Source organism: Plectropomus leopardus, chromosome 6, assembly GCF_026936395.1.
Source record: "Plectropomus leopardus strain MGB_pleo_1.0 chromosome 6, ASM2693639v1, whole genome shotgun sequence".
Lineage (NCBI taxonomy): Eukaryota > Metazoa > Chordata > Actinopteri > Perciformes > Serranidae > Plectropomus > Plectropomus leopardus.
Window position 1 is genome coordinate 18,241,749 of NC_142181.1, and position 27,380 is coordinate 18,269,128.

At 45.5% G+C, this 27,380-nt stretch overlaps 1 protein-coding gene across 4 annotated transcripts in view; it reads left to right on the forward strand.

Annotated features, from left to right (window-relative positions):
* kmt2a (lysine (K)-specific methyltransferase 2A) overlaps positions 1–27,380 on the forward strand; it is a 51,044-nt gene that overhangs the window by 12,649 nt on the left and 11,015 nt on the right. For 2 of the 4 annotated variants that reach the window (XM_042486338.2, XM_042486339.2), the window contains exons 2-26: positions 1,051–1,123; positions 1,260–4,639; positions 5,334–5,511; positions 6,948–7,176; positions 7,291–7,988; positions 8,807–8,880; positions 9,006–9,242; positions 9,375–9,521; positions 11,155–11,256; positions 11,570–11,690; positions 11,900–12,013; positions 13,442–13,626; positions 13,961–14,137; positions 14,587–14,697; positions 15,940–16,013; positions 19,133–19,347; positions 19,437–19,531; positions 19,612–19,749; positions 19,840–19,998; positions 20,127–20,238; positions 20,328–20,406; positions 20,557–20,717; positions 21,377–21,523; positions 21,682–24,334; positions 24,701–27,280. In XM_042486338.2, coding sequence (XP_042342272.2) covers positions 1,051–1,123; positions 1,260–4,639; positions 5,334–5,511; positions 6,948–7,176; positions 7,291–7,988; positions 8,807–8,880; positions 9,006–9,242; positions 9,375–9,521; positions 11,155–11,256; positions 11,570–11,690; positions 11,900–12,013; positions 13,442–13,626; positions 13,961–14,137; positions 14,587–14,697; positions 15,940–16,013; positions 19,133–19,347; positions 19,437–19,531; positions 19,612–19,749; positions 19,840–19,998; positions 20,127–20,238; positions 20,328–20,406; positions 20,557–20,717; positions 21,377–21,523; positions 21,682–24,334; positions 24,701–27,280 — 12,239 coding nt within the window. The remainder of the gene's footprint in view (positions 1–1,050; positions 1,124–1,259; positions 4,640–5,333; positions 5,512–6,947; positions 7,177–7,290; positions 7,989–8,806; positions 8,881–9,005; positions 9,243–9,374; positions 9,522–11,154; positions 11,257–11,569; positions 11,691–11,899; positions 12,014–13,441; positions 13,627–13,960; positions 14,138–14,586; positions 14,698–15,939; positions 16,014–19,132; positions 19,348–19,436; positions 19,532–19,611; positions 19,750–19,839; positions 19,999–20,126; positions 20,239–20,327; positions 20,407–20,556; positions 20,718–21,376; positions 21,524–21,681; positions 24,335–24,700; positions 27,281–27,380) is intronic. The other 2 variants (XM_042486342.2, XM_042486343.2) reach the window with 2 other exon arrangements.

Here is a 27,380-nt window from a genome sequence, read left to right on the forward strand (position 1 = left end):
TATAGTACATGAGAAAGATAATATGTGAAAGAAATCATGTTCATCTACCTCCTTGTAATGGCATTTGCAAAATTTAGAGGAGTGTCTAATGCAGCTGTCAATCATGTCAGTCACTGCTCATGAACTTCGGTGAAACTGTCTAACTATGCAGTGCTGATCAAATATGAATCAGGATTCTGTTACTGCATCGCCATTTTCTCATCTCAAATGTGTTAGTGCACTGTTTAGCGGTAATATTAGAAAGTGGATGCTTGCTTGATTTTTACTGGATTGTTTTTAGCGTGGCAGATGAGTCACAAACTTTGTTCTTCAGAGCTTAACAGTACAGTTAAATATGTTTCTGAAACATTTTCTGGTGCTGCCAAGTTTGACTGCTGTTCATGGACAATGATTTACGTGACTGACATGTGTCTTGGAGACTCCTTTGCTTCAATTCTTTTCGTTTAGCTGCAGTGGATTCTTACAGATGTTTGTAGGAGCACTAGGAGGAGGCAAAGGAGAATTTTTCAGAGTATCTGTCCCATGAACTACTGTCAGTATATAGTGACAAAAAGCTGTTTTTCTAAAAGTTACCAACTACAGCTTGGGAGGGCTGGGCTCTTCTTCTTTTGTGTGTCGTTCCTCTGACTGTCTATGTATGATCAACCACCCAAGCATTTTACAGTTCCCTCAGGGAGCAGGAATGCAGTACAGTGTGCTAGTCACCCAGTAAGATTTGGTTGTTTGCAATTCAAACTGTATGTTGTGGGTTGAGTCTTCTCCAGCTGAAAGTGTGTCATCCCAAAAGCCAGAGAAATATGAGTGTACCAGAGTAAACCATCAGGCAAAAGGGAGATTGAGGACATCATTATAGCCTATAGCCTGGTCATCTGCGTCTGACTTCAAATACGACTCAAGTGCTGCACATCTAGGCCAACTGACAATTATGTGCAATGATGGATGCTGTAAATTTGACCTGTTATCCAACATTGCTGCTTCACTGTATTTATGCATCACAAAAATTGCATGGTTACAAAACATTCATTAGTTTTCTTTTTCCTTATTTTGTAGGAAGAAGCATTTAGAGGATTTGGACCAGTGGCTGAGCAAAAAAGAATACAGAGCTCTTCAACAACCTCTTCAGGTGAAGTTACTAAAGATAGCTTTGTACCGGTCTATCAGGGACCTTACTGTTGTCTTGAGATGCTTGTACAGGTTGTCCTAGTCAAATGCATCCATGCTGACTAAATGTCCTCTGTTTTGTTCTCTGGTTTTATTAGCAGGCCCAACCGCACAGGAGAGGAAGCCTAGAGGTCGTCCCCCACGGGCCCTCACTGCCCACAAAGCTGCTGCAGGTCTACCTTCCCCCTCCTCCCTTCCCTCCCCGACACAGGCCAAACCTGAAGGCCCTGAAAGGCCAGCTGAGAGGGTGAAAAGGCTACCTGGGAGGCCACCTGGCACCGGGGAAAAGAGAAGAGGTCGACCCCCGTCTTCAACTAGCAAGAAAGCTTGGAGTACAGGCAGTCATGCAGCAGGAGAGGACAGTAGGCAGGCTGGCTCTGAGCTGGGCATGGACACAGAGGAAGACAAGGACAGAAAGGGCGCTAAGAGGACACCACTGGGCTCTGCTCAGCCACATGACACAGAGGCAAAGCTTCCCAAAGGTGGGCGGGGTGAATCCAAAGTTACCAACCTGAAGAGGTTGAGAGCAACTAAACTCGCCCCTCTCAAGTCACGGCTTAAGACTTTGCCCGGTGTCCCCAGACGCAGACGAGGGCGACCACCCTCAGCTGAGCGTCTCAAAGCAGAGGCGGCAGCCGCTGCTGCTGCACAGCTGCCTACTTCCATTGAAGGTGGGGAAGGGAAACAGAAAGTCTTCAGAGTCAGAGGGGGGGATAGAGGCACAGAGCCACACACTTCTCAGCAGCCCATGCTGAGTAATGTGGATGGTGCTGAGGATCAGGACTCTTCCAATCCACCTGCCTCCCCGTCTCCCTCTAAGCCAGGCAGGACAGTGGGCCTCAGGAAAAGCCCTCGCCATAGAAAGCCTGTCAGGATCGTCCCCTCTTCTAAACGCACTGATGCAACCATCGCTAAACAGCTGCTGCAGCGCGCCAAGAAAGGAGCGCAGAAGCGACTGGAGAAAGAAGCTGTGGCCATCGGGGGTAACGGGGCAGGAGCCATCGAAGCTGGCATCAGGAAGACTCAGCTGAAGAACATCAGGCAGTTCATCATGCCTGTGGTCAGCACTGTCTCCCTTCGCATCATCAAAACCCCCAAGCGCTTCATTGAAGATGAGGGCAGCTTTGGAAGCCCACCACCCCATATGAAGATCGCACGGTTAGAAACAACCCCTGCAGCTGTCTCCACATCTGCCCAACCCACCTCCACCACCTCCTCTTCACCTGCTCCTGTACTGGCCTCCTCTACACCTGCTGTCACCAGCACTGGAACTACAGCTCCGATTGACTCCCTCCCCCCTCCTCCACCTCCTGCCCCCGTCCCCACTGCTCCGTCAACAGCTGTCAGTCTGCTCAACAACAACAACAACAATGCCGCCAACGGGCGATTCAGCAGTAGTGCGGCGTCTTGCGGCTCAAGCGCCGTGTCGCAGCATTCCTCCCAGCTCTCCTCTGCAGAGTCTTCCAGGTCCAGCAGCCCCAGCTTGGATGACTCATCATGCGACTCCCAGGCTTCTGAGGCCACACAGGCTTTGTCAGAGCCAGAGGATCACTCTCCGTCCTCACAGGGAGAGAGGGAGGCCAACCTGTTACACAGCTCACGGCCTCCCTCTCCTCCCTCTGAGCCTGAGCCGGAGCATGTGTTGCCAGAGAGGAGTCGACGAGGCCGAAGAGGACAGGGAGTCGGCAGGGGAGGTCAGAGCCAGAGGGTGAGAGAGACTCTCACCACCACGGCTAAGAAGCCTCTCATCAGCCCACCAACAGGAGTGCTGATGTCCTCCTCTACACTTGTAAATTCCCAGCAAGCTTCTTCCACAGCCTCCTCCTCTTCTTCACCTCCACCTCCCCCTCTCCTCACCCCTCCACAGCCTCCCCAGTCAGCTTCCTCTAATACAGCTGCTATCAGTGAACACCACTCGCAGTCTCCCTGGATGACTCACCCCATCCCTCCATTCCTTGCTGGACCGTCAGTTCTGTCTGGCTTGTCAGACAAGCGAAGCCGCTCGATTCTGAGAGAGCCCACCTTCCGCTGGACGTCCCTGTCCCACCCTGAGCAGCAGTACTTTTCCTCAGCTAAATATGCCAAGGAGGGCCTCATCCGCAAGCCCATATTTGACAACTTCCGTCCTCCCCCTCTCACAGCTCAAGATGTGGGGCTGTTGCCCCAAGGTGTTAGTGGAGCAGGGGGAGCTTCTCCAGTGGCGTTTCCTGCGCCAGGCAGCGGAGCAGGGACAGGGACTCGTCTGTTCGCCCCTCTTCACCCACATGCCCACCATCAACATCCCTCTTCATCCCGCTTCGATGCACCAGTCCACAAGCGCAGCCCGTTGCTTCGCGCCCCACGGTTTACACCCAGCGAGGCCCACTCTCGGATATTTGAGTCTGTTACCCTGCAGTCATCTTCTGGAAGCAGCCCTGGCTCTCTATCCCCACACCAGACATCGTCTAGCTCCAGCAGAAGCTCACGGCGCAGGAGACGACTGGTCCCGGGAACAATACGTGGCCATCCGCGGTCCCCTTCCCACTCGATGACCAGACGCAGCAGCCAAATAGGAGGCCCAATGTCTGTGGGGAAAGGCTCCTCTGAGATGTCTGGGCTGACAGGCTCTGTGTCCTGTAGTAATCCCAGCTCTTTGCCAGGGGTTTCTGCAAGTCCACTCGCCACTAGTGCCTTAACTCCTCCTCCTTTCAGCACCTTCTCCACCGTATCTATGGGCCTGGCTCCACAAGGGACACCTGATAGCAGGAGAGGGGCTGCTGGAAACCCACCTCCTTTGTCAACTACATCATCCACTTCTTCCCCAGTTTTCCCTCTCTTTCCTTCCAGTGCCCAGGACACAGGGCGAGGAGCTGGGAAAGGAGGTAAAGAGAAAAGCTTGTCAGCTCCCCAGGAACCTGCTCCAAAGGAAAAAGAAAGGGATTCCGAGAAAAACCGAGAGAAAGAGAAGGAAAATAAGAGGGAAGGGAGAAAGGATTCGGAGAAAAGAAGTAAGGTTTCTACACCAGATGGCTCCCCCAGTGCACCTTCCAGCTTGTTCACTGTGGATGGGAGGGACTCTGAGGATGCCCTTTTATCTATTGCTCCAAAAAAGGCTCCAGGGAGAAAAAAATCAATGTCAGTTGACATGGTTTCTGAAATTGCTTCCTCAGAGGTGCGTGGGCCCCTTTCCACTGTGCCCATGTCCATCGCTAAAGGACGCCTATCAAAGAAAGGCAGATCCTCTGAGAAGGGAGCAGAGATGGAGGATGGGGAAAAGGAGAAAGAGAAACAAAGTGCTCCTAGCCAGCAGACAGCAAGCCTTCCAGGGCAGCCAGGCAGACAACAGCTCCCTGTCTCCTCTCTTGGATCAATGTTGGCACAAGCAGAGAAACAGCCTGTGACCGACAAGCGGGTAGTTGGACTACTGAAGAAGGCCAAAGCCCAGCTCTTCGAGATAAAGAAGAGTAAGCTAAAGCCTGCAGAGCAGACGAAGGGCCAGGTCAGTTTTTCTGTTCATGTCTTGACATTGTGGTTAATGTGTCTCCAGAACAAAGCTTATCTGTTTTTCTCATTCTCATCATATAGCCACAAGCAAGTGACTTTTACATGATGCTATGAATGTTTTCTATAAATAGAAACCTGTGTTTGTACTCAAAGTGAAACTTGATAATAGGAAAGTCCCACAGAGGGTGTTACTCAAGGGGAATTCTGCTAGGCTCATGCATTATGCAGAAAGCGACACAGGCTGCTCTTTTGAAAGTATTTTCCAGAATAAACTCCTCTGTTCTTCTTCTGTTAATCTAAAGTTTAGATGGTTCTAGGCGGTTGTTGCACATTTTCAAGAAAATAAAAATTCCTTGTCTCAGTTGAACTCATAGCTTTGGCCCAACCTCTAGTCATGACACTCCCATGTAACCTCATTATCTGCATCTGCACCTGCTGCATCATCATCATCATCATCATCATCATCATCATCATCATTTTGGAACATTGTGCAGAAAGAGTTTTATTTGGTTTCATGAAACATGCACAACAAATTAAATTAATCTCACTTCAACAGCATCCTAAAATCTCAGCTTGTTGCATTGTATATTTGTGGTGGTGTATGATTGACAGTGTGTTTGCTAATATTTTAAAGCATACCCTTCAAATTATTGTTTCATTTGCTTGTGGTGATGTGTGCTTGTGAGCAGGGTCAAGAGAGTGACTCGTCAGAGGCCTCAGTCCGTGGTCCACGCATCAAGCATGTATGTCGTCGTGCAGCTGTGGCTCTTGGCCGTAATCGGGCAGTGTTTCCTGATGACATGCCCACACTTAGTGCCTTGCCCTGGGAGGAGAGAGAGAAGATCTTATCTTCCATGGGGAATGATGGTAAGCACAGTCACCTCTCATGTGACCTGCATGTGATTTACAGCCTCTTGGCTGTCGCACTTAGCCTTTTTACTTCACTGATAGCAGTACAGGAAAAAAGTACAGAATAAGAATCCATAAAAAAAATCATAAAGCTGGACAAACTAACTACACATCATTGGGATTATCAGGTCATTTTACACAAGCCTATTCTGAGTGGGGGCTTAGTTAGCACCACTGTACACCATATACTGTAGATATTAGGTGTATACGGTAGGTTGGTGTGCTTAACGATTCAGTGTAAAGCAATCTGATCGACTAAACATAGCGTTTTGTATTTGTTACGCAACATCTGTGTGAGTCCTGCAAAATTTCTGCTGCATGCAGTGGGGACAGACCAACCACAACAGCAGAGAAATCCAGTCATCAATGAGAGCACAAGTACACAGTGAAGTGGCAATGGAACGAGCAGAGTTTGGCTGCCCTGTTCCTGTTATTCTGACTGCTTTCATGCCATGTTGGAACATGTGAAATGTTGTAAGGTTGAGGATGACGATGATGTCAGTGACATATCAATAGCTCAGTTACACCATTCCCATGTTTGCCTGTTCATTTACTCTGAAGACATCTGTGACACATCTTACAGACAAGTTCCTGGACATTTCACATTATATTTTTTTTAGAGCTGCAATGATTAGTTAGAAAATTAATCACCAACAATTTTGAAAATCAGCAAAATGTGCAGTATTTGCTGGCTCTGGCTTCTTAAATGTAAGAATTTGCTGTTTTTTTTGTCATTTATGAAATGATGTATGATGTAGTAAATGTTTGATAGTTTGGGAGTGTTTGTTGGATAAAAGAAGCATTTTGAAGACATCACTTCAGGCTTTAGCTGGGAAATTATAATGAGCATTTTTAACAATTTTATCAACTAAACAAGCCAATTAACCATTAATCTGTAATCCTGAAAAGAATTTGCAGATTAATCAACAGTAAAAGTAATAGTTATTTATAGCCCTAGGTATTTGTGAAAATGTGGATGCATTAAAATATGTTTTAAATGGAAGTTTTATTTTTCTGCTGAAATGCTAGCAATGAACTACTGCTGTTCACAGCTGAGATAAACAAAGCAGTTTTTGACTATCTTAATTAAGAATAAGCCAAATCTTAAACTGTTGATTAGTCAACAGAAGCAGTATATCATAGAGAAGATGCTTAGAGTCTAAAGTGCAATAATTTAGGCAATACATGTCATATATAATGGGCCTTAACTCAATGTTTACATTATTATCTGAATCATTTTTTCTTGAGGGGCAACAATGTGCAAAGCATTTATTTGCTGTGCTTTTTCTGACCGGGCCCAAAAACGGTTTAGTTTCTTAAACTCTGGTGAGTTAAGTAAATCCTGTACTATTGTGTCTCAGTAATCGGTATTTGTAATCCACCTCTTCCTACAGACAAGTCATCAGTAGCAGGTTCAGAGGAGGCAGAGCCTCAGTCCCCTCCCATAAAGCCACGGGAGACACGGCAAAAGGCCGTGCAAGAAGCTCCTCCTAAGAAGGGACGTCGGTCACGACGCTGTGGTCAGTGCTCAGGCTGCCAAGTTCCAGAAGATTGTGGTGTCTGTACCAACTGTCTCGATAAGCCTAAGTTTGGAGGACGAAACATTAAAAAACAATGCTGCAAGTGAGTCTTGGTTGATGTTTTTCACAATGATTGTTTTATTCTCAAGTAGGTCTTGAATAACAAATTCACTTTAATTACATTTTTAAGAAATTAAAGTTTGAATTTTGTCAACAGGATGAGGAAGTGTCAGAACTTGCAGTGGATGCCCTCAAAAATGTTTCTTCAGAAGCAAGGCAAAGGCAAGAAAGACAAGAAAAAGAACAAGTTGTCTGAGAAGAAGGAGGGTCTCAATCCGGTAAAAGGACCGATTTTAGAGTCTGTCCCTAAAACTACTCCTGCACCACCGAAGGAGGAGCCTCCCCGCAAAAAGAGCGAAACTCCTCCACTCAAGTTGGCGGAGGAGAAGTCCAGACAGCAGCCTTCATCGAAGCAATCATCTCCAGCCCTCGCATCTTCCCCTGCCCCGGTTGAACCCCCTCAGGCACCCAGCACAGTCACAGCCCAGACTCAGTCTCCAGCCCCGTCACCAGACGCCAAACAGCTCTCAGTCTCAAGCAGCGTCACCAGTAAGAAAGGACACAAACCACAGCAGTCTGTACCAACCTCTTCCTCCTCGTCCTCGTCCTCGTCCTCTTCCACTTCATCATCGTCTTCGTCGTCATCGTCTTCTTCCCCGTCATCTTCAGCCCAAAATTCCCCCTCCCAGTCTACGCAATCACATCAACCATCACAACAGCTGCAACGGCCTCTTACAAGTCAGGCGCCTTCAAAAAAAGATGCTTCACCCAAGATTCCTCTGAGCGAGCCCAAGAAGAAGCCCCAGCAGCACTCATCACAACAGCCGAGCGCAACCACAACTCTTTCAGATACAGGTAAACAACTGGTCACACTTTTTGCAATCTATCAAAGTTGGAAAGGTCCAGTGTGTAGGATTTAGGGGGATCAATTGGTAGAAACGGAATATAATACAATTAGTATATTTCCTGAAGTGTATAATCACCTGACAGTAAGAATGACTGTGTTTTCGTTACCTTAGAATGAGCTGTTTATGTCTACATAGGGAGCAGGTTTTCATCTTCAGAGATTACTATGTTACACCAACATGTTTCTACTGTAGTTCAGAACAGACAGACCAAAGACTAAAAGGCGCCATTCACGTTTTCGCCTCGGCCAGTGTAGTTAGTATCCCCTTTATGACAAGCCTGTCGGAAAAACACTGATCTATTTTTGCGTTAAACTACTTTATTTGGCGTATTTATCAGTTTAAATCACAGGGTTGGTTTGTTTTGGAGAAGAAGAGAGTTCTGATAATACTCTCAGCTCTGAAAATTCAGCTCCTGGTGAAAACATCCTGAGCATTCGGATCTTAAGTTATGAGAGAAAAAAGGAGAGCGCACATTAGCAAGTGCTGGGCTAGCGGACCATCTGCGATATGCCAAACAGCACATTAAATTGTGACATGAAACGGCTTTATTTAGTATTTCTACTGGTTTAAATCATTGTCTGTTTGCTTTTGAGAAGAGGAGACCTGCAGATAATTCTTTGTGCAAAAACCTCCTGAACAATAAACACTGAAGGAATTCAAACCAGGAGAACTTTCAGCTGGTTATAATCTGCAGTCCTCACAGCTTTAATCCTCTTTATTTACTTTCAGTCTAAATGTGTCGTTCGTTCTGTCTCTTTTTCATAGGTGAATCAAAACAGTTGAAGAAGCCAACTTCTCGCTCTGTTCCTCCGTCTCCTAAACAGAGACCAAAAGACAAGGTAAGAAGTAGTCATTATCCAGTTACGTTTTCTCACATAATTCACATCAAAACTTGTAGATCATGTGTAATTTCTGATATTCACCCTCCTCTGTCGCTCTCCTCTTGTCTGCTTAACATGAGAAGCCGCTGACCACTAAACCCCCCAGCAGCAGTACTTTAAACTGGCTAAGCACTCCCTCGACTAGGGGCCAGGCGAAGCCCAGAGCGCCCTGCGACGGAGTGCATCGTATCAGAGTGGATTTCAAGAGGGACCATGATGTGGAGAAGGTGTGGGAGGCTGGCGGCCTCAGCCTGCTCACCTCTGTGCCTGTCACGCCCCGGGTGCTCTGCTTCTTATGTGCAAGCAGTGGAAATGTTGAGGTAATAAAAATAGTCATTGTCTTTAAAACTTGTTTGCCTTTTAATTTGTTGTCCTTTTGTCAGAGCAGTCATTAAACCTATATTCTAACAGTCTCTGTCTTTCTCCCCTGTGTTTGTTACGTCTCTTCGTAGTTTGTCTTCTGTCAGGTATGCTGTGAACCGTTCCATCTCTTTTGCCTGGGGGAGTCGGAGCGCCCTCTCCAGGAGCAGTTTGAGAACTGGTGTTGTCGACGATGCAGGTTCTGCCAGGCCTGTGGACGCCAGCACCAGAAAACCAAAGTAAGCCATTCAGAACAGTTCTGTTCATTTTAAAGCTGCACACAAAAGAAGCTCAGTGTGGAGTGACAGTGTGTAAAGGCTGGAGAATCTTCCCTAGAAAGAAGCCTGTTAGCTTTGCCAACAGACAGCTCTTAATCAGCTTCCTGGATTCACGCCATGAGTTTATTATTTATCTCAAGTCCTGTGTAAAATGTGCATTGGGCGAGTCTTGTATGGTTGTCACTTTAGGATTTTCATAAACATGTTTGGTCTAAGTAACATAATCAACTTCCCGTTGGATTGTTTGTCCTGTTGGTGCATGTTAATCGTTTTATAGATTTGTTGGTTATTGGTCTTTAAACACCAACACGTCTGCAGATGATCTGAATGCTAAGAAACTAGAAATAGATATTTTCTAAAGGGCATTACATCACTTTTACTTTGATTGGCTTTCATCTGCGACCAAAGAACTGCCTCAACAGCAGCAAGTCTCTGATGCTCTGATTCCTCAGCAGAGTGTGGCGCTAAGAGCCTGAAATCTCAGCTTCTGGTGAGACTTCTGGAATTTCAAACTGCTGTACATACATAATATCATGCAAAGTCTGTGAGTCTAGATGATCTTAAAAATCGTACTTTAAAGTGTCCTGTGGAGTTTTCTTGCAAACCAACAATGCAGGATTGTCCTGTATTGTTTACATCCATGTTGTACTTGAAAGCAGTCTTCTTCCTCCCTGCGTTTGTTGTTGTAATCCTGTGTTGCCGCGTTACCACCACCTGTTAATCAGTGGAATAGTGTGAAACCATTGGCAGAAATATTTATCTACATGCAGATGCAAGTGCACCCTCGTGCAGGTGGACAAAAACAAACAAATCAGGGAGCCACACTTACACAAAAATCTTGCTCTGTATCTCTACTAGTCGTCAAAAACTTCACAAGATACCTTTAATATATCTTTTTATGCAGAGAAATAGAAAGTCTCATGAAACAATTGTTCACTTGTCTGTGGATATTTAATTTTGGTATGCATAAATGGCTCTTGGTTTGCAACTGGAAAAAACAGCTGTGTCTTATAAACAGAGATGTTCTGAAATTCCAAATAAATCGATACCAAATACTGTTCCGATCCATTAAGCAGCGAAAAGCGAAATCCCATGTTTTCGACGAGTGATGAGTTGGCCATCCAGAACCATAAATCTAACATTTTTGTTGGTTATCGTTGTTGCTTTTGGGCTCTTTGTGGAATTTGATGTGTCGTTGGAATGCAGGATTTTAGGCAGTATTGGAGGCAGCGGAAAAACTCTAATTATAAAGTTAATTGTGACGACCCAAAGCCAAAAGCAAAAACTTTACTACAGTTGTCACTAAGTGGCTGTCTACAAACCCTGCCAAGTTCTATGCAGCCTACATTATAGCTACATGGTAATGCCATTGTTAATGATGGTCCATGGTTTATAAAGCCCACGATGAATGTAGCAGTTAATAAACCAGGTTTTGCACAGTAGTTAAACCTTTGCAGAAAATTTTAGATTCTCTCACCCTCTAGAAAACATTATAATGTTGAATCTAATTTGTTCATTCATGCATTTCAAAATAATGCTAGATGGCTGGGGTGAATTTTACTAATTTGGCTACTTTTGTCCTCTGTCACTGTAGCAGCAGCAGCTGCTAGAGTGCAATAAGTGCCGTAACAGCTATCACCCGGAGTGCCTGGGTCCCAACCACCCTACCAGACCCACCAAGAAGAAGCGAGTCTGGGTATGGACACACACCACTCCTCCTTTAGACTCCTCTTTTCCCTCTCACCTTAATGTAACTCTAACAGTTTCACCGGTGTCTGACCAAACTTTAACATTACGCTCACACATTTTTCACAAACCTCTCCTTTTGTTCACACATTTTTACGGACTCTCACAACAGTGTTACTTACAGTAATGGGACCCTCTCACAGGCCGTGTCTATGAAAACATTTTACTCCTCTCATAGTGACACTCTCACACCATTCCTGCTCTTTACACAACTGCCTGCGAGTTTCTGCCATGCAGTCACCACCTTGTTTTTGTGTTTTCAGGTGTGCACCAAGTGTGTGCGTTGTAAAAGTTGTGGAGCCACTAAACCTGGGAAGTCCTGGGATGCCCAGTGGTCACATGACTTTTCCATGTGTCATGACTGTGCCAAACTCTTTGCTAAAGGTGAGTGACAAACGTGCAACCCAAAATTCTGTTCGCTGTTGAGGAGTCAGTACACATACTGGTGTTCTTCCTGAGACTAAACAAGAAGGATTTCTTAAGAATCTGACTTTGGAAGACTTCATAAGTAACTTCAAGCAGATACTGGTCATTAGAATAATAACATTTGAATGGTCTAAACTTGCCATACCTGTCACCTTCTTCTCACTCAGGAAACTTCTGCCCACTGTGTGATAAGTGCTATGACGATGACGACTACGACAGCAAGATGATGGAGTGTGGCCGCTGCAACCATTGGGTTCATGCCAAGTGTGAGAATCTGACAGGTCAGTAGCTACATCACCAATAATTGCTTTTAAAATACATTATTTGCTACGTTTACATCTGAAGTCCACACCACGCCAGCATTTCCGAAACCCTAAAATGTAGACTTTTGAAAACGCTGCCAAATGCCTTTTAATTTGAAAATAATTGTGGATTGCTTTTTAGTCTGTACAGAATAGGGTTTTTTATGAGCTACACAGACTATATCTTTGCAGCGTGTGGCTGCTACATATCGAGTTTTGCCAAGTAACAGGGGGCAATAGTGCCAGGTGCAACCACCCCAAAAACGCCTTGGAAGCGTATCTGGAAAGACAGCTGGGAGCACCTTGGGAGCAGGACTGCGTGGGCTTTGCCAAAAGTGACATTGACGAGTGGTGTGAATTCATGCCTTGAGCGGAATAGTTGAGAATATTTCAGCTTTTATGCGTGCCCAAAACCGCCCAAAACTGCCCAAAATTAAGTTGCATAGCAGCAAGAGAGGAGCGCCCGTCTCGGTGTGATCGCCCTCATAATGCTGTTGGTTATGCAGGATTTTGAACAGTGAGATATGCATTTTTTAGTTTTTTCAACAGATACTCTTTTTCACACAGTTCTATGTAGCTCTCACCTGTTGGACGGCCGCAGAGCCTCTCAAAGAGAAAAAAAAAGACAAGCAAAGTAAAAATGTGGCTTCCTTGGTCAGTGTAGTAGCTTTGGTTGATTATGACGGACGTGCTCCGCTGCGCCTCGCATGCCGCAGCAAACATGTCGCAGCACGTCTGTGTCCCTGTGTCTGTGTATTTTGGCCGTTATCAGTGGTTTGTCACACCTGTATCATGTGACACTTTTCCGGAAACCTTGTCTACGGTAAATCTCAGTTAGTCAGTGCTGTTCTTCCTCCATAACATTTCCTTCAACGAAACAACCAGCTGCAGCGTAAACAATATGCTCCATGTTAACACCGGCATGTGATATGTGTTTCTCCGGTGTGTTAGGATTGACAGTTATTTTTCTGAAATGGTGCTAAAACACAGTTCCACTGGGTGAATGGACCTCGTTTTCAAAAAAATCATATTTTAAATTGAATTTGTGTTGACATAGTCTAAAATAAAAGTTTACTGCTTATTCTTCACATGCAGAGTGAAGTGTTTAGTATGCAGCAGTACTTGTTGCGCTTCACTTGTCTTGTCAGTTGTCAGTGTGCGCGCGCGTGCACGTGCCTGTGTGTGTGTGTGTGTGTGTGTGTGTGTGTTTGTGTGTGTGTGTGTGTGTGTGTGTGTGTGTGTGTGTGTGTGTGTGTGTGTGTGTGTGTGTGTGTGTGTGTGTGTGTGTGTGTGTGTGTGTGGGGCTGACTGACAGGCCATCCTGTGAGTGCTGTCATGCTGATGTGATGCTGAAAGACCTAATAATGGGAGCAATAATGACCTGTCATTTTTTTCGCTGTCCCCCAGACGAAATGTACGAACTGCTATCAAAGCTGCCAGAGAGTGTTGCCTACACGTGTACCAAATGTACGGAGCGCCATCCGGCTGAATGGAGGACGGCGTTGGAGAAAGAGCTTCAGGGATGCGTCCGCCATGTCCTTACTGCACTGCTTAACTCACGCACATCCTCACACCTGCTACGCTACAGACAGGTTAGATACACACACACATACACACACATACACACACACACACACACACACACACACACACACACACACACACACACACACACACACTGCTGCTTCTTCTTCTGTGGTTTCAGTTCAAATTGCTGTATTTGAAATTATAGTATACATAGATTTGTATTCATTCCTTTACTAGTGGTGTACTTGACCTTATTATATTGCTGCACTCATGGATATAGAGTAAACACTGATGGGTACACAGACATATTCAGTTACATACAGCTGAAGCTCCAACCACAGCTAAAATAAACATAACAGTGAGATCTTTACTCAGCGTAAATCTCTGGCTTTGGGACAGGCGGTGAAGCCTCCAGAGCTGAATCCAGAAACAGAGGAGAGTCTTCCATCTCGTCGTTCACCGGAGGGCCCAGATCCTCCAGTCCTGACAGAAGTCACCCCCACACCTCCCAGTGACTCCCCTCCAGACCTGGAGTCTGTTGAGAAAAAGATGGATCAGGGTCGCTACAAATCAGTGGTAAGTACGTTATCTTTTGAGCAGTGTCTCTGCTGTTGTGACAAACTGGAGCCGGCAGTTTCAAAAGACCATTAAAGTGTGTTGTATACCATATGTGTGTATGTTTATTGTACATTTATTAGAGAATAGAAGGGATCTATGCAGGCTGACAATGTTTTCCCGAACATGAGAAAATCTTTTTGCCTTATGATTTGGAATAATAAAGGTTCATTCAGATGTCATCACAAGCTCTCGCAGAGCAGTCTGTATTTATAAGAGTCACAGCTTTAAAGCGTTTTTAATAGTAAATTTCAATACGTGTCCTGGTCTTGCGGTCAGGCCTGTCTTGTACAATGGTAAATTAACACAGACATCTACTGCAGTGACCTTTCCACCAGTGTTCATCATCACTTCACTGTTTTAACAATCACTCTCTGCATCTGCGTGTCTGCTCCTCATTTCTCTCCCAGCTGGAGTTCAGTGATGACATCGCACGAATAATTCAGACCGCCATTAACAGTGACGGTGGCCAGCCAGAAAGCAGGAAAGCCAACAGCATGGTCAAGTCTTTCTTCATTCGGGTAAGATCCATAAATCGACTCCGTCTTCTCAGCACCGCTGAAAACAACAAAATAACAGTACAGCTCACAAGTATTCATAGATTCCACTGAAATTCTTAAATTCCAATGACATTAGGACAGTTGTGCACTTTTGGGTCATATCAGTCAGTTTAAGTGCTGTTTCTCAAGTTACACAATGTCATATTCTTTGCAGTTTCACACATAATCACACACATGCTCATAACCTACTACTATGAAATATTCAAAAGCTGTTCAGTGATTGAAAGGGGAGTTATAATTTCAGCTGAAAATTTAATTAAAAGACTTACAGTGTTCGTATCAGCAAGAAAAGTTGTGGAGTAAAACTGGAGTCGGGTATGTGGGTGTATGCATATATGATGCATAAATTAATTAGAGTATAGGGGTTAAATTGATAATGAAGCTGCTTAATTAATGTTCAATAACTTACGTAGAAGGGGTGGGATGAAATAAGTTTGTACCTCTTCTTACTCCTTTCTGAATATGTAAACCAAGTCGTCGTGTGTTACAATTTATTTTTGCTTTGTTTTTAATCATGTGTAAATATTAATTTTTTGGTCGGTCGGCTTGTTTGTATAATCATTTCTCATTTTTCTTTTTGACATGTTGAAATAAAATTTAATTTTAATTTTGATTAGGGTGTTCTTGTTGTAGGCATAGGTTAACAGGGTATCCACAGGTCTTTAAAAAATATAAAAAAGTCCTTAATTCAATTTTAAAATATTAGGCCCTTAAAGTTACTGAATAGTCTGAAATGTAAATTTGTGAGGCCTCAATTGCCACAAACATTTGATCTGGTTTCATTAATCATCTTTTAAGTTCTTTTTGTCAAAATTAGGCTAGTTCTTCTGCATAAAAGTCAACGTACCTGATGTTACAAAACCTTAAACCTACAACTGAGCCTATAATGTCTTTTTACTTTGTACTTGCACTTAACTGATGGCAAAATGTAGATTAACCTGACTCACTCTAGTAACCCTGTTCCTACATCTACCTCTGCACGATGCTGCATATATAGCTGGAACTTTATACTTACCTGCAATTCTTGGATAAAAAAAAAAAAATGATTAGAATTAATCTAGAAAAGGTCTTAAAAAGCATGAAAGGTATCGGATACCTGTAGACACTATGGTTCAGTATTGTGGTCAACAGTGTAATTAACCAAAATCTTGCCCCAAATGTAGCTCTGTGCAGGTGCTTTATATCAAATGTTTTCTGTTTCAGCAAATGGACCGAATCTTCCCGTGGTTCAAAGTGAAAGAGTCCAGGCTCTGGGAAAGGCAAAAAGTCTCCGCCAAGTGAGTATCCATCACACCGTAGTCAGTTCAGTGTACATAATCCAGCTGCTCTGAGTAACACGTAAACTTGTGCTTTTGGTTTAAGATTATTTTCAGTGTTATGATGTAACTATTTAATGTTTTATGTAGATTTTTTTGTACTTCCTGTAGCAATTTTGCACAAAAAAATTGTGGTATTATAAAGCAATGGAAAGTAGAGCCATAAAATCAGGCAAAAGTACTAGACAAAAAGTTAAAATGTGAGCTCAAACTGATATGAGGAAAGTCACAAAGAGATTTTTTAAGACCCCTAACAGGCACTGCTTTCAATGTTAGTGGTACTGAGAAGTGTGTGATGTACTGTTATTTTCCAAACTTGTAGTGCGAGTTACGTTCATAATGACAGAGAAGAAAATTCGAATTTAATACTCCTGTAATGTGAACCCGTCCAAAGGAGCTTGGTGAAGAACTGCAGATTTCAAGAACTTCAGGTCTATAATTATTGAAATGAAGAGTAAGATGTGGTTTCTCTGGGACAGGCTGTACCATCATCTGTATATATGAGGAGAGCAGCAAACTAATATTTATAAAAATGTGTGGGCTGACTGTAACAACAGCCTCGAAGTAAAAAGAGTGAAAATAACAGCCAAGAGGGAGGATCAGAATTTTAGTTTGTCACTTTATCTTTTTAAGTGGTGAGCAAATCTGTGTGATGTTCAGTTTTGGGAATCACAACTAAAACACTCTCTCAGCCATAACATAAAAAAACTGCAGAGGACTCTCTCAACAGCTTGAGACATTCATGAGTGGATCAATGAGGTTCTTTCAAAATGCCTTATCTGAGGACAGTGACTGTGATTAAAGGTACCAGTTAAGTTTTAAGGTGCAGTAATGACATTGATTTCAGTTTCTCTGATTTAATGAGCCCAGTGAGCAGCTTAGTGATGGATTTAAGTGGGTAATAAATGACTGGAGGCCTTCTCTCACAGAAGTACTGATTCATGTGATTATTATAACATGGACTGAAAAGTCAACATCTATATTTTTATGTAAATACTTGAAAATACACGATTAATGAAGTTGTAGTTAGTTCTTTGTCTGTATAAGCATGTGAACACTTACCTCAAACCTATCCATGGAGGACAGCAGCACTACTTATTAGTGCATTTGCCTTTACATCAATAATGAATAATGAAATTATCATATTGAATAATTGATGCTGTTTACAGATCATTTGACATCATTACAAGCAATAACTCAAAGCTTATAGCCCCTGTTTTGTGGTGCTCTACTTGGTATATGAATGGTATGTTTACTGCTCTGCATATTGGAAGTTTTCCTACACACACACATACGCGCACACACACTCATTCACACTTTCTCACTCACTCATTCACAAACTCTTTCAGTCACCAGCTTACTTAAATTTAGATATCGGCTTTCCCAGACCATTTACTCTGCCTGTCCTCCAGGCATTGTGGGAGGCAAACCGTAACAGTGTCACATTTCATTCAAAGGCTCTTTGATACATATTTGTGGTCTCATTATGGTTTACTTGTCAGTTTGGACTGTTGCGTTATGAATCAGTGCTTCAGCCCAGGAAACCAATGATCCATCCAGTGGATCCTGTGGCCATCACTGGATTTAGATGGCTCTGCTGTCTTATTATATACGAGACTTCACATCACATCAGTTATCCAGCCTTGCTTGACTTAGCCAAACCTTAAAGGTCCAGTTCACTCAAAAACCAAAAATGAATATTTTTTCTCTTACCTGTAATGCTGTTTCTCAGTCAAGATTGTTTTGGTGTGAGTTGGCGAGCGTTGAAGTATCGGCTGTAGAGTTGTCTGCCTTTTATCCAGTATAATGGAACTAGGTGGCACTCAGCTTGTGTTGCTCAAAGCGGCAAAAAAAATACACTGACAGCAATGTCTCTTTCCAGAAATCATGACCTGGTTACTCAAGATAATCTACAGACCTTGCTGTGAGCAGTTTCATGATGGAACATTTTTTTCTGCTGAACGCCTGCCAGCTGTATCTCTGCACAGAAGGGAACATGCATTAACTCATAGACGAAAGGCTCGTGCTTGTGACAGCGTGAGATGTAACCATTAATATCGTCCCCTTTAGCTGCGCTGTGATGTTTGCTAGCTTGGTGGTTCTAGGTGAGCTGGCAGTAGCTTCCATCTTGTTCCATTAAATATGAGAGAAGGCAGACATCTCCACAGCCATTATCTCCAACACTAGACAACTCACACAAAAACAATCTAGCTTAATAAATAGCACTTCAAGTAAGAGGGAAAATATGTATTTTATATAACTTGGCATTGCTCCTTGCAATTATTTATTACTGCTTGCATACTCCTTTTTGTTGGTGACTGCATGTAGGGGTATTTTCTATGCTAACAAATCAAAGAGCTTGCGCATGAGTGGTGTTAGAGAAAACATTTTCTCACATGAAGACATCAGCCTATTTTATATCAATTTAGGCTTTTTTTTATTTTAAAACTTTTTTTCTACACTTCTGTCAAGAAAATGTAAACATCACATGTATGGTTATTAGAGTCTTCCATACTTACAAGTCGATGTGAGGGTCGAATGTCAGAGGGATGACGTATGCTGTAAAGCCCTCTGAGGCAAACTCTGATTTGTGATAATGGGCTTTATAAATAAAAGTGGCTTGACTTGACACACGATAAAGGAGTGGGTGGAGCAGTAGCATTTGATTTTTAGGTGAATAAACATGAATATAAATATTTTCAGCCACCTTGTCAAGATTAAAAAACACAAAGCAAGACTGAATTTTTACTTTTTATATTTAGGGAAAACTCCTTTCTTTGTCATGGAAGCTGCCTATCGATTAATCTCGAGTTTTGCAGATGATCATTGTCATGTGTAAATCCCCATCACGCAGACTTGACTCTGAATTGTGTTCTTGGAGTCTTTCTCATGCCCTTAGGCTTCAATGAAGTTGTAAACCCAAATAATGACTTTCGTGTTTATTTTGAAGTTCTCTGGGATTGTACTGTTGTTTATAACAGGCAATAAGGGAATCACAACTTCACATTTCACTCAGTCATCGTTGGTACTGAAAGGACGTAAGTTAATAGTGCCTGTCTCTGGATGCCGTTGTTCTCCAGCAGTGGGCTACTCCCGAATGCTGTGCTGCCTCCGTCCCTGGACCACAACTACGCCCAGTGGCAGGAGAGACAGGAGCTTTCCCGCGCTGAGCTCCCCCACCTCATGAAAAAGATCATCCCAGCTCCTCGGCCCAAAACCCCAGGGGAACCAGATTCTCCAGCCTCCTCTCCCCCTCTCCCTCCATCTCTGCCACCACCACCTCCACTCCTACCTGGTAAGGCAAACGGTAAATATGCTGTATGTACAAACACTGTCATGCACATCTTGTCACTCACTGGTTTTCATCTAAATTCTTCTCTTCAGATCGTGAAGACAGCCCAGAGCTCCCTCCTCCGCCAGGAGTTAGTGACAACAGACAGTGTGTTCTCTGTCTGAAGTATGGGGACGAGAACACAAACGTGAGTTCAGAATCTGCTCTGACACTAACACACATAAGAATCACTTTGTGTTGCCTGTCTAATATGCCTGTTTGTTTCAGGAGGGTGGCAGGCTGTTGTACATCGGTCAGAACGAGTGGACTCATGTGAACTGCGCCCTGTGGTCTGCCGAGGTGTTTGAAGACGACGACGGCTCTCTGAAGAATGTTCACATGGCTGTTCTCAGGGGAAAACAGCTGGTAAGACACTTGTCCTTCACAGGTTCCCCCTCTATTGTCATTGTTTAATTATCGGACAGACATTTACAACCTGTTGTCCTTTGTATTCAGCGCTGTGAAAAGTGTCAAAAGCCAGGGGCCACAGTTGGCTGTGGCCTCACCTCTTGCAAAAGCAACTACCACTTCATGTGCGCTCGCCAGTGCCACTGCGTCTTCCTGGAGGACAAGAAAGTCTATTGTCCAAAGCACAGGGACCTCATCAAGGGAGAGGTAAGAAAAAATCATTACTTACTATAAAATCTAAAGGTTATTAATACATTTAGATGGCAGCTACCTTGAAGGAAGATGGTTCTTTTTTTTCTCCTCACCTTTTCTGTGTTTGTTTATTTTTTCTTCAGGTGGTTTCTGGGTTTGAGGTGACCCGCAGGATCCTGGTGGACCTGGAGGGCATTAGTCTCAGGAGGAAGTGGCTGGCAGGACTGGAGCCTGAAAATGTCCACATGATGATAGGTAGGTCAATGTTGGTGGTGGCTAAATGTCCTTCTCTTTGACTGACTCCCAGTGTGTCCTGTTTGCTGATTTAAATGTCATCATTTCAGGCTCCATGACCATTGATTGTTTGGGGATACTGACTGAACTCTCAGACTGCAAACGCAAACTCTTCCCTGTAGGATACCAGTAAGTTTTTAAATACCGTTTCATTTATCTAAAAAGACTTGTCTTGTTATTTTTAGTGCCATCATTACCATTCTCTCTTCAATTAAAGTACATCTGATTGCTGGAGGAAATTTAAAAATGCAGACTGAATTAATTCTTTCCTCTCTGCAGGTGTTCAAGGATGTACTGGAGTACTTTGGATGCTCGAAAGCGCTGTGTGTACACCTGTAGGATCCTTGTTTGTCACCCACCAGTGGTAGAGTCTGACCTAAAAAACATGATGGCTCCGGAGGATAATCGCACGATAGCCCACAGCCCACCCACCATAGCAGGTAACCTACATGCATCACTATACATAATCGTGATTTTTTGTAGTTCAGGTTTCAATGTGTTATACCATTCATTCGAGGGATGCGAATCAAGAACGTCTGAGCTTCTGAATTCCTTTTATTGACAGCAGTATGTTTTTCTGCCAGTTGCAAAGCAGAGTCTTTAAACTCATGCATCTACAGTGCTGAAAACTTTCAACAAGGAGTCATGATGGAAAGGAAAGAAACAGTACAAAGTGTGGTGTCATTTCATCATGAAAGATGACAACAGTGCTGCTTATGATGTCTGTAAAATTATCATTTCACAACACGCCTGTTACTGAGGCTAATTATACTGTTATAATAATATTATAGAATTTTATAATAACATTAGTGCTGCGCAGAGAGGCTGAGCTAATATTTTTTTAATACTTCAACAGTTAAACAGTGGATCTTTTGCACACCTGAGTCAGATGCAAGACTTTTTTTCATTCCTTTTTTTTTTTACACTTTGCTTAGACTTGGGGATAAAACAGTTCAGTGAGGGAATCTATACAACAAACAACAGAACCAGGAAGCAGAGTCGATTATAGCATTGGTGTCAATACAATATTGCCAGTTCTCATACCTGTTTGTGACAAAAAGTTTTAAACTAAACTGTGTTTTGTGACAATTTTTTCTAGACTTTCCAGATCCATTTGAATCCCCAAGGCGCTCTGACACCCTTTCCCCCGCCAACACCCCCAAGCTCAGGGTTTACACAAGGAACCGGCACCCCAGCTACCCCCCTTGTCAACGCTCAATAGGCCCCCGGCCTATGCCCTCTCCAGGTATGAATATGTATCTCTTTTTTGATTTAAAACAGTTTCAAGAGGTTGTAGAATTACAGATACATTTGATATTTCTTTTTCAGAATCACTTTGAAAATAATTATATTTTAGGTGAATGATAGTCTCAATTTTAGTTTCCAATTCTCTTAATTTTACAGGCGGTACGTCTCAGCCCCAAAGCCATGAGATCGTGACAGTAGGAGACTCCCTGGTGAATCCCGGCATTCGGAACATTGACTCACGTCGCCACAGCTCCCCTTCTCTCCCTCCCTCTCCCCACCAGCTGAACAGACAGAGAGGAGTTACCTCCCCACCTCAGATCGTGTCACGACCCCTTACCTCACCCCCTCCCCTCATCCCCTCCCCTGCCAGAGACCCTGAAAAATCCAAACATGCCAGCAAAGACTCAAAGAGTCCAGTCCACAGAGATGATGAAAGAGGTAGACTGTTCTCCACAGACAGAAACAGACAACATCCATCCAGAGACCACGGGGTGAGAGATGCAGACAAGGGGAGGGTGTCGAGTCAAGACCAACCTTTGAAGGACTCTGACAAGAGCAGATCATCCAGAGAACTTGGGCAAAAAGACTCTGACAAGGGTGAAATAGCAGCCAAAGAGCCAGAAAAGAGGAGATCGTCGAGTAAAGACTCAGGTCTGAGAGAATCTGAGAGGGGAAGACCTCCAAGTAGAGATCCTTTAAGAGATTCAGAAAAGGGGAGACAGTTAAACAGAGAGACAGAGAAGGGGAGGCAGGCAAGCAGAGAGTCGAGCAATAGAGAAACCGATAAAAGCAAATCATCTTCAAGAGATTCCAGCTATAAGGAAGTGGAAAAAGCGAGGTCTCTCAGCAGAGATGCAGGGCAAAGGGACTCTGAGAAGCATAGACAATACAGCAGGGAAACAGGAAAAGACTCAGGTCAAGGTAAAGACAGACCATCTAGCAGAGACTCCGACAAGGGTAGACCTCCCTCTAGAGACTCCAGTTATAGAAGCACAGAGAAAAACAAAGACTCTGGCTCAGGGAAAGATAATAACCCCGGCAGCCAGTCCAAACAGGCAGGAAGTGAGAGTAAGAGCCCCAGACTGGCACCTGCAGGCTCAGGCCAGTCGTCCCCTCCTGTGGGCACCGCCATTCTCACCGGTCAGCAGAGAGGAGGCAGCACCAAGCAGACTGACAAACAAGGGAAACACGCAGGCAAAGAGGATGTTTCTGCAAGTTTGTTGCCTCGTCATCGGGCCACCCCCACCTCTACCATTGCCCAGTGTAAGGACAAGCTCAGCTCAGGGAAGGAGAGTAGTGGTAGCACTGGAAATTTAATGCCAGCTTCACTCCATAAGGACTCTGTCGTAGGGAAATCTGGCACCCCACAGTCTTCATTTCACAAGTCCAATGCACGGAAATCAAACGATTACACATCAGGTCCGGCTGCTGCAGCAGCTATGAAGCCCGTGTGGCCGTCAAGGACACCAGCAGAAGATGACAAGCGAGGCTCCATGCACCTGGCCTCCCCAGCTGCAGCCCCAGCTGCCAAAGACAAACACCCCAAAGGTAAGACAGCAGGCAGCAGAGAGGTGTCCAAAGACCGTGAAAGAGAAAAGACTCTCCAAAACAGCAACAGCAGCAACAAAATTCCACTTCTCAATAACAATACTAAAGCTACAGGCAGCTCCAACACACACATGACAAACCCCAGCTCTCACAACAGCAGCAATAGCAAAGCCACAGTGCTCGGGAACAGCACGAAAGCCCATGGGAAGGCTCAGGGGGAGAAGCTTGAGAACCAGGGAGCAGACAGGTCATCCTCAAAGAGCAGAGAGAATTACTCCTGTCCTGAGAGGAAGAACAGCTCCAGTCTGGACACTTTACAGCAGCTGCAGCAGGGCGGTTTAGCTCCAGAGAAAGGAGTGAAGACCTCCTCACAGTCTCACACCAAATCAACACCTAACCAGCTGCCGTTTTCCTCCAGAGAGAAAAAGAGATCAGCTAATCCCCCAACTGTACCTCCACTAAAAACTGACATCAAGACTGACCCTAATGGGACCAGCACTGTTGGTGGTATTTCCTCCTGTCCCACGACCACCACCTCCACTGTCTCTCCTGCCGGCCAGGGGACCCGCCGCTCTTCCCGCTCCGCCCTCTTCTCCTCACCCTCTGCCAGCAGCAGTGACAGCTCTGAATCTGACACCCCGATGCAGACAGAGGAGGAGGATCTGCGCAAGGAGCACTCACGCAGCGAGCTCCGAGACCACCGCAGCCTCCTGACTCAAGGCACAGAGGATGAAGGTGACGGCCCTGAAGATGACCACGACAGAGGCATGGATGATAAGCAACATGAGGATGACAGCGACGGATCGGGGTCGGCCAAGCGGCGCTACCCTCGTCGCAGCGCCCGTGCACGCTCCAACATGTTTTTCGGCCTCACGCCATTCTATGGCGTTCGCTCATATGGTGAAGAAGACCTTCCTTTTTACGGCAGTGGGGATGGAGCTGGGGCGGTGGTTAAGAGGCGGACCGGTGGGCGCAAGAAGTCAGCTGAGGGGCAGGTGGACGGAGCAGATGATATGAGCACCTCCTCTTCATCAGGGGACAGTGGCGAGGATGAGGACAGCAGGATGAAACAGAGGGGTAAAGACCCTTATTACTACAACTTCACCCGGACAATAATTAACCCCAGTGAGGGCCTGCCGTCGATAGAGGGGATAGACCAGTGTCTGGGGAGGGGATCCCAGCTTCAGCGCTTTCTAAAAGACGAGGAGCAGCAACAACAGAGAGTTCAAGGAAAAGCTGAAGAGGACATGCTGAGTGCTCTGTGAGTACACACAATTATTTTAATAAAATCCTTTATTAGAGAAAATTAAGTATAATATTAGGGGATTAGTAAGACTCTTTTAGTTAGCGATTTTACAGAGAAAAGTCAACTATTTCTATAATGCAACTAATATTTCTTCATTTTTACTTATTGAGTCTCTTTTCTATGTGTTTTTGGGGCAGAGGGGATATGTTGTGGCCATGTGCCGTGTTTGGTGTGCTTGTAATAATGTAAAACCAGGTTATATGCACTTTCGGATGTATGTATGTTGTGCACTGACAATGAAGTTACACATGAAAAAAAAAAGGTATTACTGATTATTTTCTGTTGTGTCTAATAATGTCTTGTCTCTGCTGTGTTCAACAGGACCTTAGGCAAGCAGCGTATCGGCCAGCTGGACGGCGTTGATGATGGCTCAGAGAGTGACACCAGCATCTGCACCACCAGCACCACCACCACAACAGCCACCTCCTCTTCCACGCCACATAAGAGCGCTCCGAAGAGAAGGGGCAGAGAAAGGCACACTGAGAAACATGACTCCCATGGCTCAAACAAGGAGGCAGACAACAGCAGTGGAGCTGTGAGCGGCAATACACGAGAAGGCAGAAAAAACCAGAAAGAAAACTGTCTTCCTCTAGGAGGCGGGGTCAAGTCCCAGCCACAGAGTCAGGGTCAGGATCCTTTGGAGGCACAGCTCTCCCTCAGCACTGACCTGCTTAAATCAGACTCTGATAACAACAACAGTGATGACTGTGGCAACATTTTGCCATCAGACATCATGGAGTTTGTCCTCAACACGCCTTCCATGTCCATGCAGGCTTTGGGTCAGCAGTCTGAGCCGTCCTCCTCAGAGCTGCTCCTGGATGAGAGCTACGTTGGAGTGGACGTCAACCGGCCCAAAGACATTCTGTTTGATGACTTTTCCCAGCAGCTGCCCAGCGCCGAGAGCGGAGGCGTGGTGGAGAGCAGCGTGAATAGCTCCATATCTGTAGAGGAGCCGTATCTTCCCTTGGAGCTGCCGTCTGACCTCTCTGTCCTGACCACACGCAGCCCCTCGGTCAGCACCAGTCAGAACCACACCGCCGGGAGTCTCATCTCAGACACCTCAGACCGCACTATGCTGGGCCTGACCTCCGACCCGGAGACTATTAGTGGAGAAAAGAGTGGGGACAAGAAAAGAGCAGGGTCAGGTGTATCACCATCTGAGAATCAGCGCGATACTACAACATTGGGAAACAGGGACACACAAGTCACAGAGGGTCACATGACTCCCGAGCAGTTTATTCCCAGCCCTGCCATTGGCCAAGTGGTTGAACCTCAGAGTAACCAGGATGTTCCCAGGAGTTCTGGCACCCCTGGTTTGCCGAGTTCACCCTCCCTGCCTCTTCAGGGTCAGAAGTATCTCCCGGCTGCAGCTGCAGGCAGCCCCAGTCCAGTCCCTGGCCCGGGACCATCCCAGGCTCAGGTCTCCAGCCCAGCAGTCATCAAACCGGGCCCTGACAAGCTCATCGTGGTCAACCAGCAGTTCCAGCCTCTCTACGTTCTTCAGACCGTCCCTAATGGTGTCACCCAAAAAATAAGTGCCACAGGAGTGATGGACACTATGACGCTTACCACAGGGTTGAACACTGCTTTATCCACGGCCCAGCCAATATTTCCTACTGGCAGCAAAGTCCTGGGCACCATGGCTCACCCCTCCCAGATTCACACCTTTACAGGAGCCACACAGACGAGCTTCCAGACAGGAATCCCCAGCACCACCTCAGGGCTTCTCATCGGGTTGCCCCACGACCAGCCCCAGATTCTGGTCTCGGAGGCTGGTCGGCCTCACGAGCTGGGTCCCAGTGTTGCCATAGTGTCCAGTCCCTCCTCCCTCACTTCCTCTCCGACTGTGCTCGCCTCTGCTCACGGAAAGAAGAGGCCCATCTCTCGTCTTCAGCCAAGGAAAAGCAAAAAGCTGGCCCGCTCCAGAAGCCAGCCTACTCTGGCCCCGTCTGAAGTGGGCCCCCCCAACATGACCCTCATCAACCTGTCTCCTCCTCAGATAACAGCGAGCATCCCAGGTCAACCTGGTGGCCTGGTCGAGTTAAGCGCCCTCTCTGCCTCTCAGCGCAAGGTCCCGAATATTATCAAGAGACCAAAATCGGGTGGGGTTATGTACTTGGATCCCACTACTCTCCTTCAGCAGAGGATTCCTGGCACCGCCCAGCCTGGAATTCTGGGCCACGATTCCTCCACTCACCTTATACCTTGCTCAGTCTCTGGTCTTAACCCCAGTCAGTCAGTGCTGAACGTTGTGTCTGTGCCCCCTAGTGGTGCCACTGGCATTCTTGCACCAGGATCAGTCTCCCTTTCCACCCCTGTCCTCAGCTCGACTGAGATCACAGGGCCCATTAGCAACCTCTTGTTCAAAGCCAGTCCACACACCCTGGGCCTGTCAGATCAGCCCATGGTCCTTCAGTCAGCAGGAGCTCCTCTTATGTCACAGCTCGGCTCCTCTGTGCAGACAACTATAGCCAGCAGCATCTGTGTCCTGCCCTCCCAGCAGAGTTTCAGCATGGCCGTCAACCAGCAAGGAGAGACAGAAGTCAGTAACGTCCACTTACAGCACCAGTCTCAGCCGATTAACCGAGCCCAGACTGTCGACTCCAGTCCAAACACCACTGTTGCTTTAGCCACCCCTCTGAGCCCTGCCAAGGGACGCGTTGTCGGAGTGTTCACCAAAACACAAACCTCCGCACACTCGCAGAGCAGCAGAACAACTCCCATTTCCAGATCGTCAGAGCACAGGCCGCCAAACTCCTCCAGTTCAGGAGCTGATAAAGGCAAACAGAAAACAAAGAGGAGCAGGCAGAGCTCAGATACGACCGGCGTGAAGAAGCTCAAGGCCTCTCAGGAGGAGGAGCACCACAGTAACACCGCAGAGCGACATCACTCAAACCCAAGGTGAGACCATTATTAATCTGGCTGCTTGAGATGAATCGTGTTTTCACTTCATTCCTATTTACATCAAGAGATATGAAGAATTAGCAATAACCTCTTTAGA